The following is a 14,859-nucleotide window of genomic DNA, read 5'->3' as shown; positions in this document are numbered from 1 at the left end:
CTATCCCTCAATAATTGATGCAAAAAAACTAATGAAAATTTTAGCAAAATGAAACAATATGAAAAAAAAAAATCATGACCAAGTGGGATTCATCCCAGCAAGGTAATTTAATATTCTAAGAATTCTAACATTATAAAATTAATTAATGAAATTCACTATAAAATAACACAATCAAAAGGAGAAGTATCTGATCACCTAAGTAGATACAGAAAAAGCATTTGACAAAGGCTTATATCCATGAATGATAAAAATTCTCTGAAAACTAAAAACAGAAGGAAAGTTTTCAGCCTGATAAAGCGCATCTATAGAAAAACCTGTAACTCACCTCATTCTTAATAGTAAAGGACTAAATGCTTTTCCCCGAAGAACAGATACAGGAAAAGATATCTGCTTTTATCACTTCTAGTCAATATCATACCAGAGGTTCTGGTCAGTGTAATCAGGCAAGAAAAAGAAATACAACGTGTCCAGATTGAAAGGAAGAAGTAAAACTATCTATGTTTGTACATGACATGGTCATGTATATAGAAAATTCTTAAAAAGTTACACAAAAACTACTCAAGTAAGGAAGCTTATCAAGGTTGCAAAATATAAGACCAGTATCAAAAAACTTCCATATACCATAAACAAATAATCAGATATTAAAACTATTAACTAATTACAGTTATAATAAAATCAAAAATATGAAATAGGGATGCATTTAACAAAACATGTGCAAGATCTGTACTCTAAAAACTATAAAATATTATTTCAAGAAATCAAAGAAGACCTAAATGGAGAAATATATCATGTTCGTGAATCAGAAGATTCATTATTGTTAAGATGTCAACTTTCCCGACATTGACATACACATTTATGGCAATTCCATTCATAATCCTAGCCCACTTCTCTATAAAAATTGACAAGCTGATTCTAAATTTATAAGGAAATGCAACGAACACAAAATAGCCAAACTTCTTGAAAAAGAAAAAAATTGACCTTTAATATATGACTCAAAAATTATCATAAAGTTGTATTCAAAATAGGATAATATTGGCATAGAGATAGAAATTGATGCATACATATTGTGATCTATATGGTCAACTAATTTTTGACAAAGATGTCAAGGCAACTCAATAGAGAAAAGATATCTTCTATTATTGTTAATATGGTCAAGAACAGAATTGAAAAAGATATCTTTTTACCAAAAAGTAGTAGAAAATTTTGATATTCATATTCAAGAAAGAAAGAGGACAGAAGAAACTCAACTCTTAGCTATCTTCATATACAAAAATTACCTCAAAATAGACTATAGACCTACATGCAAGAGCTAAAACTATACAATTCCTAGAAGAAAACATGAGAATAAGTCTTAGTGATCCTGGCAAAAATATTTTAAATGTGATACAAAAATCACAGACTATAACAGAAAAGAATCAAACACTTCATCAAAAAAATATATGGCTTCAAAGGACATTTACGAAAATTAAAAGGCAAACCACTGAGACAAAATATTTGCAAAAACATCTACTCAAAAAAGGATTTGAACATATATTTTTAAATGCTCACAACTTTATAATAAGACAACAACCCAATTTTTTAAATGGGCAAAGATCTGAACAAACACGTCACCAAAAAAGATATACTGCCATGTCCCTCATAACGGTACTTCAGCCAATGACAGACCACTAATACAATGGTAGTCCTATAAGATTATAACAGAACTGAAAAATGCCTGTCACCTAGTGACACTACAGCTGTGATAACATCGTAGCACATTTTGTTTTTTTATAAATTTAGTGTAGCCTAAGTGTACAGTGTTTATAAAGTCTACAGTAGTGTACAGTAATGTCCTAGGCCTTTGCACTCACTCACCGCTCACTCACTGACGCTCCTAGAGCAACCTTCAAGTCCTGCAAGTAAGTGCCCTATACAGGTGTACCAATTTTTATATTTTATACTGTACTTTTACTGACTCTTTCTATGTTTAGATACGCTTAGATACACAAATATCATTGCGTTACAATTACCTAAAGTGTTCAGTACAGTAACATGCTGTACAAGTTAATAACCTAGGAGCAAAAGGCTACATGGTACAGCCTAGGCATGTGGTAGCTTAGACCATCTAGGTTTGTGTAAGTACATTCCATGATGTTTGTGCCATGATGAAATCACCTAATGACACCTTTCTCAGAAAGTATCCCCATCATTAAGCAATGCAAGACTGTACAGAAAGCAAATAAACACATGAAAAGATGTCTAGTAGCATTCGTCACTATGAAAATACAAATGAAATCGTACCATGAGATACCACTACACATTCACTAATATGGCTAAAATTTAAAAGATTGAGTATGCTGAATTGGTGACTGCCATGATTTGAATGTTTTTTCCTTCCAAAACTCATGTTAAAACTTAATTCCCAGTGTAATCATATTAAGAGACGGAGCCTTTAAGAGGTGACTGGATCATGAGGGCTCTGGCTCACGAATAGATTAATTCATTCATGAGTTAATGGATTACGGAGGGGATGGGTTATTTATCATGACAATGGATCTGTTATAAAAGCCTGTTTGGCTCTCTCAGGAGCCCCCCTCGCCATGTGCCACCTAGGATTCTGCAGAGAGTCTCTACCAGCAAGAAGTCCCTACCAGATGTGTTCCCTCCACCTTGGACTACCCAGCCTCCAGAACTGTAAGAAATAAACTTCTTTTCTTTATTAACCACGCAGTCTTGGCTTTCTATTATAGCAACACAAAACAAACTAAGACAGTGAGGATCTGGAACAGCTGAAATGCTCACAAATTACTGGTGGGCATGTAAAATATTATGATTACCTTGGAAAGCAGTTTGGAAGTTTCTTCAAAAATTAAAAAACACTTACCATATGACTCTGACATTCCATTCCTAAGTATTTTACCAAGGAGAAATTAAAACATATGTCCACAAAAAGACTTGTACACAAATGTTCATGATAGTTTTTTTGGAAGAGCCAAAAATTGAAAACAACCCAAATGTCCTTCAACATGTTAGCAGATAAATAAATTGCAGTATATCCACTCTAATGACTCTTAAATTTATATCTGGGTGTGATTGTGTACACCTGTAGTCCCAGTTACTTGGAAGGCTGAGGTGGAAGGATTAATTGTGCCCAGATGTTCAAGATCAGCCTGGACAACATAGCAAGACCCCATCTCTTAAAAAGAGGAACAAATTATATCTTCAAACCTTTCAATACAATGTTATTTTGTGTAGATGACACTTTACAATAAAGATAAATCAAACTAAGACCACTACCTTGACTGCTCAAAACCTAAAAGATGGAATAACAGTACACTTACTGGCACCTGGAGTCCTTGAGTATTCTTCTTTTTCTTTGACAGTCTCCTGTCTTTGATTAGCATTTTTGCTTTGACCCATGCTCCCTGCCCTATTTCTGAAGAGCTTGAAAGATCTGTAAGGGAAATGGTCTACATGAGAAAGTTGACAACAGTAAGGAGGGGCCATTTTGTTTTACAGAAAAAGCTGACAGAACAGGGAGAATGACAATGTGGTTAAGAGTCATAGATTAAAAAAAAACAAAACAAAAAACTGGTAGCAATGCAAAGGACTTAATGCTGTTTTTTTAATGTTTATTCCTTACTTTTAATCTTACAGATCTTCAACAATTTCTCCTCCTTATGGAATCTAAAGCTATGACTCCTAGCGAAGGGCCTGTCTCTGCGGAGAGGATTGATCCAAAAGGATGTGTTTGGCTGAAGCCATGGTCCCACCTCTGAGTATTCACTATTCTGGGCCAATCTCATTGAGTTATCAGATAGGGAGTTGCCCTGGGTCTGCTTCTGGTGCTGTTCACTCCAAGCGGAATCACTGTCACAAGTGAAGGGCAAGGAGGTTTGCCATTTTTTCTTGATGCTAAACACACCAGTTTCATCGCCTTCTGAAAATGCCCAGTTTACATATCCACCTCCAGTTTGCATGATCTTGGCTTGGGAAAGAGGGGAGGTTACTGTCATGGGTTCAGGTGTGCAACTCAAAGTGGGTAGCACTTGCTCCGACTTGTCTTGTCCATCCACTAAGTGAGCAATTGGCTCGTGCTGTTCCTTGGGTTCATCCACTGATGCCTGGTCAGAGACAACTGGGGTCTGCCCAGTCAGATGAACAAGAACCTCAGTATGGATGTCCTGTTCATTTGCCAGCACATCTGTATCTGCTTCCACAGAGGGTCTGGATAGAGGCAAGACAGTTTCTGCTAAAAAAGGAACTCGCTTTAGATTAGAAGGGACCAGAAGAAATTGGCCATACTTTGAGTGTGTTTGCTTGTTAGGTGACACCCCAGAAGCCACTATACTACTTTCTGTTTTTTGCTTTTCCTGGTCATTTCTTACATTTGCAGCCTCTCTTTTACTGTCTGTAATCTCAAGAAGTGCCCCACTCTGCACTCTTGGGGGATGCCGGCCTCCAGCCAGGCTCCTCAGCAAAGAAGAGGGCATGCTATAATACTGGTATTTCTTCTCTCCAGCGATCTCCATGCTGCCTAGAACCTCTGCACAGATGACATTGCTCCAGCTGTGGGGAAGTTTTTTGCAAGTGGAATGCTTTCTCTTGGCCAGGAGAGCCTCATCCTCTTGCAAGGTGTCAACAGCAGAAAGGACTTTTAGGGTATCCACAGTCAGGGCAGAGAGATCCTGCAGGTGTCCCACCTGGCTATCCAAAGACAGTAAGGAGTCCTTTATAAAAGACACCTTTTCATTCATTTCTTTCAATTGGAAGTACATCTCTGTAACCCTAGTGGTGAAGGGAGGGAGAAAACCAACAAGCACATTAAGCCAGTGGGAATTTGCTCTCTTCCTACCCTACTTCCATCCTTAAATGGCTCCTGAGTCTCAGCTGCTTCCCTAGGTTAAGTCTGTCTTTTGCCTTCTTCTTCCCCTAATACATAACTCTCATCTCAGGTGATCTCATCCACTCCTATAATGCCCACTACTACCCATAGGAGAGGACAAATCACAAATCTACATTTCTAGCCCTTCTTTCTTTTTAATATTTCCAGTTCCAGCTAATGATTCCTGCAATTGTGATCAATCATCCCATTTTTATTCATTAATATATTTATTCATTTACATAACAAACACTTGAATACTTCCTAATAGCAAGCATTGTACAATTTTAATGTGTATAGGAGATCCTGAGGAAGAAAGAAGAATGATAGAAACAGAATCAATAATCAAATATGCAATTAAGAAGAAAAAAACACGGATCTTTAAAATTAAAAAAAAAAAATCTCTAACTCTACTGTTCAAACAGGCTTCCCAAGTTTCAAACAAAATCCATTTTAGAAGACCTATATTCAGAAAAAGCCTAATGCAAATTTTTAAAGTTGTTTGAATACTTTAACCGAAGTTTATGATGTTCAGTCACTGATTCATGTAAAAGCAACACAAGGCATCTTCACCTATTCAAATGTAAATATAAGTTGCAAGCAAATTGAATTAAATGTAACAATTAGTCCAGGTGCAATGGCTCAGGCCTATAATCCCAGCACTGTGGGAGGCGGGTGGATCACTTGAAGTCAAGAGTTCGTGACCAGCCTGGCCAACATGGTGAAACCCCATCTCTACTAAAAATACAAAAATTAGCTTGGCATGGTGGCGGGCACCTATAATCCCTGCTACTCAGGAGACTGAGGCGGAGGTTGCAGTGAGCCCAGATCATGCCACTGCACTCCAGCCTGGGTGACAGAAAAAGACTCCATCTCAAAAAAAAAAAAAAAGTAAAAATTAATTTAATTGAGAGATGGTTACTATATGTCTGTACATTTCCTTGTAATTATCTCTGTATATGGATGAGGTTGGTTTTGTATCCCCCAGAAAGGATATGTTGAAGCCTTAACCCCAGAACCATAGAATGTGACCTGATTTGGAAATCAGATATTGATAGAGTAATCAAGTTAAAATGTGATAATCAGGCTGAACCCTAATCCAGTATGACTAGCGTCCTTATAATGTGAAATTCTGACATGGACACACACAGAAGGAAGACGATGTGAAGACACACAGGGATAAAATGGCCATATGACTGGAGTGATGCATCTACAAGCCAAGGAACACCCATGGTTGCCAGCAAACACCAGAAGCTAGAAGAGGCAAGGAAGGATAGCGACACCTTGATTTTGGACTTCTAGCTTTCAGAAGTATGAGACAATAAAGTTCTGTTATTCTAAGACACCCAGTTTTTGGTATTTTGCTGCAGCAGCCCTGGGAAACTAATGCAGCTATCTAAACTTCACTAGCAACAGAATAAATTACAACATGTATGAGTTGATTACATAAAAAGAAACTTGTATGCAAAAATAGAATACAAAAGTTTAAAACAAAAATAAATTGGAAAACTAGTATTCTAATAAATTTGATGAGGCATTGATATCCCTTGATTAAGCAAAAACTTCCATATTTATTGAGGGAAAAAAAATTACCAAGACTCCCAAGGACACGAACAGATGAAAAGATAAAATACAAAAGGTAAGGAAACCCAGTAAAATAGTCAACCTCATTAGGCAATCAGAGATGAAAATTAAGATAATAATGAGTTCATCTATATCATAACAGCATTCATTTTATTTAAAAAAGAAGAAGTGAAACAACTCCGTGATAGCAAGGATGGAATACAGGGACACAATAAATATAAAGGAAATGTAATCTTACCATGCTAAAACAGACAGATATTTGTTATATTATGAGACAGAATATTATGTAGCCTTTAAAAATCATACTCACATTGTTGATAATTATTTTATAAGGCTATTTCTGGTGCTAGAGGCAGGGCTGGGGATGTCTACTATGTTCGGCATTATGTTTTTAAAATTGGTATAAAATGTTTAATTCAGAAACAACAGTTAAAATATATTTACAAAGTATATATCATTAATTGGAGAAAATATTTTTGATTTGTAAGAGCGGGAAAAAAAACAGGATACAAAATAGTATCATTTAAATGGAAATATGTACAAGACTAAATTTTAAAAAGCCAAAATTTTCACAGTGAACTCTGGCATATCACATTCTTTTTTTCTTTCTTTTCTTCCCTTGTTCTATTGTTTGGGGGAGAGGAGGTATAGTTTCAGTTTCTCAATAATGAAAATCTTCGATAAACAAGATTAAAGTAGAAAACAGCGTGGGAAGGAACGTAACCAACTGTGTCATGGCTGACATGACCATTGCAGAAATGAAAAATGATTCCTGCTCTTATGTGGGGGCAGGGAGAAGTCGTGATTATGCCATGAAGAGTTTAACACTCAGCTGTAACAAGTACTTCCCAAAATAGTGTTAGACTTCCCATCTTTAGAACACATCTCAAGTCACAGGGATTGAAAGATTTTCCACTTCCTCTTTCTGGGACCTTTGTAAATAGAAATTAAAGAATAAAAAGAGTGGTATCTTCCATTTTTATTATATTCTATGTGAGTAGAACCCTCTTTTTCTTGCTTCTGCTATAGAATTCAACTTCTATAACTCAATAGAGGCTTAACAAATGCTTCCTGACCTTCTGGAATCTGCAAAATTAGAACTGGCAAGGATGATGTGGGAAACAGCACAAAATATATGTATACTCCCTTCCAAATATGCTTAATTAGAGCCTCTCCATCCAGTGCACTGTTTCATCTAATTCAAAAACAGTACAATCTGAACACCAGTAATGGAGACTCATTAAGTTCCATTAGCAGCAGTCACATCGAATGATACAATAGAAACCAGCAACTATTCACAGCCACAGGTAACACGCTACAATAGAAACCTGTTAGACAAATAACCTGGTCACCCTCAAATCAGGTCCCTTGCTTTTATAGGTACTTAATTTCTAAAACTTGATGTCCTGTGAAACATATTTTGATTATATTGCTGGACCACTAGTGACATTAATTTAATCTAGTCTTTCAGTCATTCTGACACATAAAATTTATAATTTTAGTTTCTCCCATGCAAGGTACGAGGAAGATGGAAGAAAGATGAGAATGGTAATTGTTTTATTATGGGCCTTTAGGCAAGATGCCTTAAAATGAGATAACAGGAAGTACAATTACAGTCATCATGAAAATCACCATATTCACTGAGTGCTCACTATGAGCCAAGCATTTTATAAAGATCTACCTGTACTATTTTATTTAATCCATGTAACAAATCTATAAGGTAGGCATTACTATTATCCTTTCATAGAAAAGAGCTTGGGTCGGCCAGGCACGGTGGCTCATGCCTGTAATCCCAGCACTTTGGGAGGCTGAGGCAGGTGGATCATCTAAGGTCAGGAGTTCAAGACCAGCCTGGCCAATATGGTGAACCCTCGTCTCTACAAAAAAAAAAAAAAATTAGCCGGGCATGGTGCCAGGCACCTGTAATCCCAGCTACAGGGGAGGCTGAGGCAGGAGAATCACCTGAACCCAGGGGGCAGAGGTTGCAATGAGCTGAGATCATGCCATTTGCACTCCAGCCTGGGCAACAAGAGCGAAACTCTGTCTAAAAAAAAAAAAAAGGGTTAGGTCACATAGCCAGAGTCACGTGGCCCATGAAAACATCAGGCATCAAACCCAGACAGGCCGACTCCATATTCAGTGGCATTGACCACCGCCTTCTGGTACCTCTCAGCAACTCACCTAGGATCTAGGCAAAATCTTTTGGGGATTCCGAGAGTACCATGAAGTACTACATGAACTACACCAACAATTCCCATGCTGGGAGGTGTCACAGATGTTCCTCAGTAAGGTTTCATGGTCATATAGTGGTAGGACCTGCTTAAGCTATAACTCTGTACTGACGAATTACAATGCACATTATGTTACAGTGTTTATACTTTTTAAAACCACAGTATTTCCCAAATATAATGTACCAAGACATGCTTAATGTGGAAAAATACCTAAAAGCATCTTACTCCACAGAACAGAGAAAGGGAAAAGCTGACTTAACTACTAGGATCAAAAAAGAAGTTAGAGTCCCAAATAGGGAAAGTAAGATTTAAAACAGCCTCATTATGTTCTCTTCTTCCACTGCCACAACTCACTTGATTCTAGGAGGATATAGCAATCTCTTCTTCAGAGGTAGGCTAACATGCAAAATCCACCGAATCTTCTTCCCCTCCCTCTTCACACCATTGCTTAGTTACCTCAGGAAATATCCTCCCCTCTTTCCCATACCTCATTTATGAGGTCCCCACAAATGACCCCAACAAAGATGACAGTATAAAAACAGTGCCACTGAGATAGCTCCATCAAGAGGGAAAATGGATTGCATTTTGAAGTTTAATTAGAGCTGCAGGCTCAGATGCAGTAACTCATGCCTGTAATCCCAGCACTTTGGGAGACTGAGGCAGATGGGTTGCTTGAGGCCAGGAGTTCAAGACCAGCCTGGGCAGCATTAGCAAGACCCTGCCTCTACAAAAATGAAAAAATTAAAAATTAGCTCAGTGTGGTAGCATGTGCCTATAGTCCTAGCTACTTGGAAGGCTGAGGCAGGAGGATCGTTTGAGCCCAGGAGTTCAAGACTGCATGAGCTCTGATCACTCCACTGTATATCAGCCTGGGCGACAGAGCAAGACTCTACCTAAAATAATAATAATAATAATAATAATAATAATAATAATAATAAATTAGAGCTTCATAACCAAATTCTAAACCTCTTGGAAATACCCATAATTTTCAGAAGGTACATATCCATTTAACTTCTAACCCTCTACTCAAATCCCAAGAAAAGAATCCAAGAGAAATACAATGCTTTATGATGGTTAATGTTTTTAGGATTTTATCATTGAATTACTGGTTTATAAATGTCTGGTTCTCAATTTTCACTCTGTGCTCGCTTAGCTTGTGATACCACCTTCTTCTAGTTCTCTTTATACTCCTCTGAATGGTTATTTATGGTCTTCTTCATGAGTTTCTCTTTCTTTGCCCATTACAGGTGTTGGCGCCTCCCGGGATTTAACTCTCAGCTCACTAGGTTCCCTCACTCTTGCTTCCTGGGCATAATCGCTTCCTCTGTCATACTTTTAGTTTCCTACAGAAGGCAGGTGACTCCTACAGTTGACTGTCCCAATAAGCAGATGAGCTCCTCCACTAGTGCAAATGCTCCCCAGGGCCTTCAGATGCACACATCCAAAGCCTCCTGAACATCTCTGGCTAAATATACTACAAGAATCTCAGCTCAAGAAATCTAAACCTCATTGCTTTCTCCTCATACCTCCTGTGCCTTCTTTATCTCGGTGGTGCCAGCTTTTACCTGATTACCCCACTCTGGTCTGAAAGTCGTTGTGGACTCTATGCTCTCCCTTAGCTCCACATCTGATCTGTAACATGCCTAATGAATTGTTCTTTCTAAATGTCATATCCACCCCTTCCTTTCAATCCCACCACCACCAACATTGGCAAGGCTGTGGACACATCAGTGTGCTGCACTGTTCTCTCAAATGGTCTTCCTGGTTCCCATTCTGACCCCTCAAATCCACACCATTACTGAAGGTAAATCCGTCCATATCTCTGACCACCTAAAATCCTTCCTTAGTTTATAGTTTAGAGTAACCAGCTCTCCATAAACTTATCCCAGTTCATAATCTTATCTGTTCATTCCCCTTTCCTTAAGGGTTGGAGGGGAATTTGTATTTAAAAAGAAATTATACTCACAATTTTGAGAGGCCCATTTTTACTTAATAACAGATAACTTTCATTGTACCCTTTCTATGAGTCAGCACTCTGCCACACAGTTCATCTATATTAGCTCATTTAATCATCACAACATTTCTAAGAGGTAGGGCTATTTCCATGGTTTGTTTGTTTGTTTGTTTGAGACACAGTCTCGTTCTCTTGCCCAGGCTGGAGTGCAGTGGTGCGATTTCAGCTCACTGCAACCTCCGCCTCCTGGGTTCAAGCGATTGTCCTGCCTCAGCCTCCTGAGTAGCTGGGACTACAGGCATGTGCCACCACACCCAGCTAATTTTCTTTGTATTTTTAGTAGAGACGGGGTTTTGCCACGTTGGACAGGCTAGTTTTGAGCTCCTGATGTCAAGGGATTCACCTGCCTTGGCCTCCAAAAGTGTTGGGATTACAGGAGTGGGCCACCTTGCCCGGCCTCCATGTCTATTTTATAAATAAGAAAACGGCCCAGCACGGTGGATTACGCCTGTAATCCCAGAATTTGGGAGGCTGAGATGGGCGGGTCAGGAGATCGAGAGCATCCTGGCTAACACTGTGAAACCCCGTTTCTACTAAAAATGCAAAAAATTAGCCGGGTGTGGTGGCGCACACCTGTAATCCCAGTTACTTGGGAGGCTGAGGCAGGAGACTCACTTGAACCTGGGAGGCAGAGGTTGCAGTGAGCCAAGATCACGCCACTGCACTCCAGCCTGGCGACAGAGTGAGACTCCGTCTCAAAAAAGAAAGTAAAGAAAAAAGAAAACCAAGACTCAAAGGGGTTCGGTAAATTTGCCCATGTCCACATAACTAGTAAGTGCCTGAAGTAGGACTTCATCCCAGCTCCGTAAGCTCCTTATATGGGTCTATGCTTCACACAAAATGGAGAACCAAGCTTGCCTGTTGCAATCAGTGAGCATAGCTATAAAGGGGGGCAGAACGTATAGAAGAAGGAAAGAGAAATTCATATAACTATGGACTAAAGATATTATGTAGGTGAAATCAAACTTTGTGGGCTCAAACTTTGATACTCAATTTTTTCTCAATATTAAATTTGATCTGAAATTCAGTCAGGCACAGAAACACAGATTTATATAAATATGGTACCAAGAGAGAAGTCCAGGTTTATATAAACACGACTTATGCCCATCGTGAACCATTTAGAAAGTTCTTCATGTGATTCAGTTTAAGTAAAGCCATATTTAAGGATTCACATCTTTCTATCTGATATACGCACATCAGAAAAAAACATGTATAATTAGGTATAATAGGTCATAGTCAGTTCCATGTATGTTCAAAAATGAAGGAACACATTTAACTTCTGTCAATTTGCTTCCATTTACAAGAACAATTCTGTGTTTTAAAAAAGTGCATTTCATCTCATGTAGCCTTCCGTATTTTCACACAATGCCATGCACCCACAATTCGTAATAAATCCACAGTAACTCAGATCACATTATAGCTTCCTAATATGTTCACTCTCTCCAATACATCTCCTCCTCTTTCCTCAAACCTCTGAATGCCCCCCATACCGCCTGCCCCCCTCAAAATCCCACCCACAGGCACACCCAGTCGACGACTTTGCCTCAAGACCTGAGTGCCCCCCAACCCTGTCTGCATTCCCATCTATTCTGGCCATACCGCGTCCCATTCCCCCGCTTTGGGGAAAAGCCGAGACCCTCCATTTTCCCAGTTTCTCAGGGACTTCTCTTCAGCACATGGCCTCCTCCCTCGTGCTCCTGAGTTTCTCCCTTGCTGGTAGATCATTTCCAGGACCATGCTGTTTCATTTATCGCCACATGAAACAAAATCCAACAAAAAAAACCTCACCAGGTCCCCATACCTCATCATGCTTCCCTGCACAGTAACACTTCTCACAAAAGCCACCTGTAATTGCAGTCTCTGCTTCTCTTATTCTCTCTTCACCCACTTCAGTGAAGCAGCCGACAACTCCATTGCACAACAACCTCCGGTCAGACACCCTGAGAACCCCACGACTCCCCATCCAACCAGCACCCTCCATCTACCTCCTCCTCCTCCCCTCTGGCTGCGTGTGGCCAGACACAACGTGCTGCCTCAGGTGGCTGCGCTTGCTGTTCCTTCCGCCAGAGGCGCTATTCCACCAGACGCCCCAGCCTGGCCCACTGCCTCACTTCCTTCAGGCCTCTACTCCAAACCATCAGAGCGGCCTTCTAGGACCAGATCATCTAAACAGTCCACTGAACCCCCAACTCCGCTAGATTTCACACCACCATCACCTCCTATTCTCTCCAACTACTTTATTTTTCTTCATAGCTCTTTTACTGCCTGATATTAAATTACAAATTTATTTTTGTGTTTCCTTGCTTAGGTTTTGTTCTCCACTCACTTCATTTCTCTCACCACCTACACACATGCACACACACACACACGCACGTATGAAGGTAAGTCCCATGAGGACAAGGATTATCGTGTCTTATTAACCACTTACTCCTAGTAACCAAAAGAGTGCCTGGAATATAGTAGATGCTCAATAAATATACTTTGATTACATGAATATTCTATGTTATTAAATATTTCAAATTATAAAGAACTCAAACCTCTGGGATTTGAAAGTATATCTTTCTACTCCTTTAGATATTCTAGTGGAATCACGTTTTGGTAGTGGTTTCAGAATGGAAAAGATTTATATATTTTACCTTTCTGATGTCACTCGGATTCGTTCCTCACAGCTACAGTTCACAACTTCCATCTTCTCATGGAAGTATTTTTCCACACACTGCTCCTCAAAATCATGCAGTTTTTTCAGATCCTCCTTACTCAGGTAGAGTTCTATAGAAATAAGTATGAAACACAGAAAGAATCATTATTCATCTCAGGGCATGAGTGGCTTTTCTTCCACTTGTATTGAAAATGAGAAACAGTAGCCTGTTGTGATAAAAGTTTGTCACCTTGTCAAACTATTTCTAATATTAATGCAGAAACAGCACCAATAAACAACTGGAAGCCGGGCGCAGTGGCTCACACCTGTAATCCCAACACTTTAGGAGGCTGAGGGGGGCGGATCCCTTGAGCTCAGGAATTAGAAACCAGCCTGGACAACATAGGCAGACTCTCTCTCTACAAAATAATTTAAAAATTAGCTAGGTGCCTGTGGTCCCAGCTACGCAGGAAGTTGAGGAAGGAGGATGGCTTGAGTCTGGGAGGTCAAGGCTGCAGGAGCCGTGATCACACCACTATACTCCAGCATGGGCTACAAAGCGAGACCCCGTCTCAAAAAAGGAAAAGAAAAGAAAGAACTGGAAACATTAGCCTGGGTCTCTCCTATTCATTCTTTGAAAATGACTCATATGTAGAATTCTTTCTCTTCAATATTTTCACAGGTAGGACTGTTTCGCATTTAACAAAAATTCACCGCATTTATATGAAAATGGGGAATCTGATTGTCTTCTTTTCTCTCTGCCAACACTTTCTAAAATTAATTAAATTTTAATTGATTCATATTAGACGTACATATTTTCGAGATACATGTGATAATTTGATACATTCATATAATCAAATCAGGGTAATTGGTGGCATAAGCCTGTAGTCACTGTTACTCAGGAGGCTGAAGTAGATCACCTTAAATATTTACCTGTCCTTTAAGATAGAAACATTTGAATTATTCTCTTCTAGCTATTTTGAAATGTATAATCAATTAATTTTAACCGTAGTCAAACTACTGATGGCAGGGCATGGTGGCTCATGCCTGTAATCCCAGCACTTTGGGAGGCCGAAGCAGGTGGATCACTTTAGACCAGGAGTTCAAGACCAGTCTGGCCAACATGGTGAAACCCCACCTCGATCAAAAATACAAAAATTGGGGGTTTCCTTTCTCGGCTTTGGAGTCCCCCTCCCTCTGTCTCTGTATGGGGGAGCTTCCTCCTTCTTATTTGCCTATTAAACTCTCCGCTCCTTAAAACAAATAAACAAACAAAAAAAATTAGCTGGGTGTGGTGGTCCATGCCTATAATCCCAGCTATTCAGGAGGCTGAGGTGGGAGAAACATTTGAACCCAGGAGGCAGAGGTTACAGTGAGCTGAGATCGCTCCACTGCACTCCAGCCTGGGCAACAGAGATGGCAACCCCGTCTCTAAAAACAACAACAACAACAACAACAACAAAAACCCTACCAAACTATTGAACACTAGGTCTTATTTCTTCTATCAAAGTGCATATTTGTACTCACTAAT

At 39.4% G+C, this 14,859-nt stretch overlaps 1 protein-coding gene across 1 annotated transcript in view; it reads right to left on the bottom strand.

Moving 5' to 3' along the window:
* Positions 1-14,859, bottom strand: part of TRPM6 (transient receptor potential cation channel subfamily M member 6) — a 102,058-nt gene that overhangs the window by 34,776 nt on the left and 52,423 nt on the right. Inside the window, exons 19-21 of the mRNA XM_030920436.1 lie at positions 13,327-13,459; positions 3,623-4,767; positions 3,321-3,433 (exon numbers count right to left, since the gene is read on the bottom strand). Of these exons, the coding sequence (XP_030776296.1) occupies positions 3,321-3,433; positions 3,623-4,767; positions 13,327-13,459 (1,391 nt within the window). The remainder of the gene's footprint in view (positions 1-3,320; positions 3,434-3,622; positions 4,768-13,326; positions 13,460-14,859) is intronic.

Source organism: Rhinopithecus roxellana, chromosome 16 (genome assembly GCF_007565055.1).
Source record: "Rhinopithecus roxellana isolate Shanxi Qingling chromosome 16, ASM756505v1, whole genome shotgun sequence".
NCBI lineage: Eukaryota > Metazoa > Chordata > Mammalia > Primates > Cercopithecidae > Rhinopithecus > Rhinopithecus roxellana.
The sequence above is the reverse complement of the archived record's forward strand: the minus strand, read 5'-3'. Positions and strand labels throughout refer to the sequence as shown.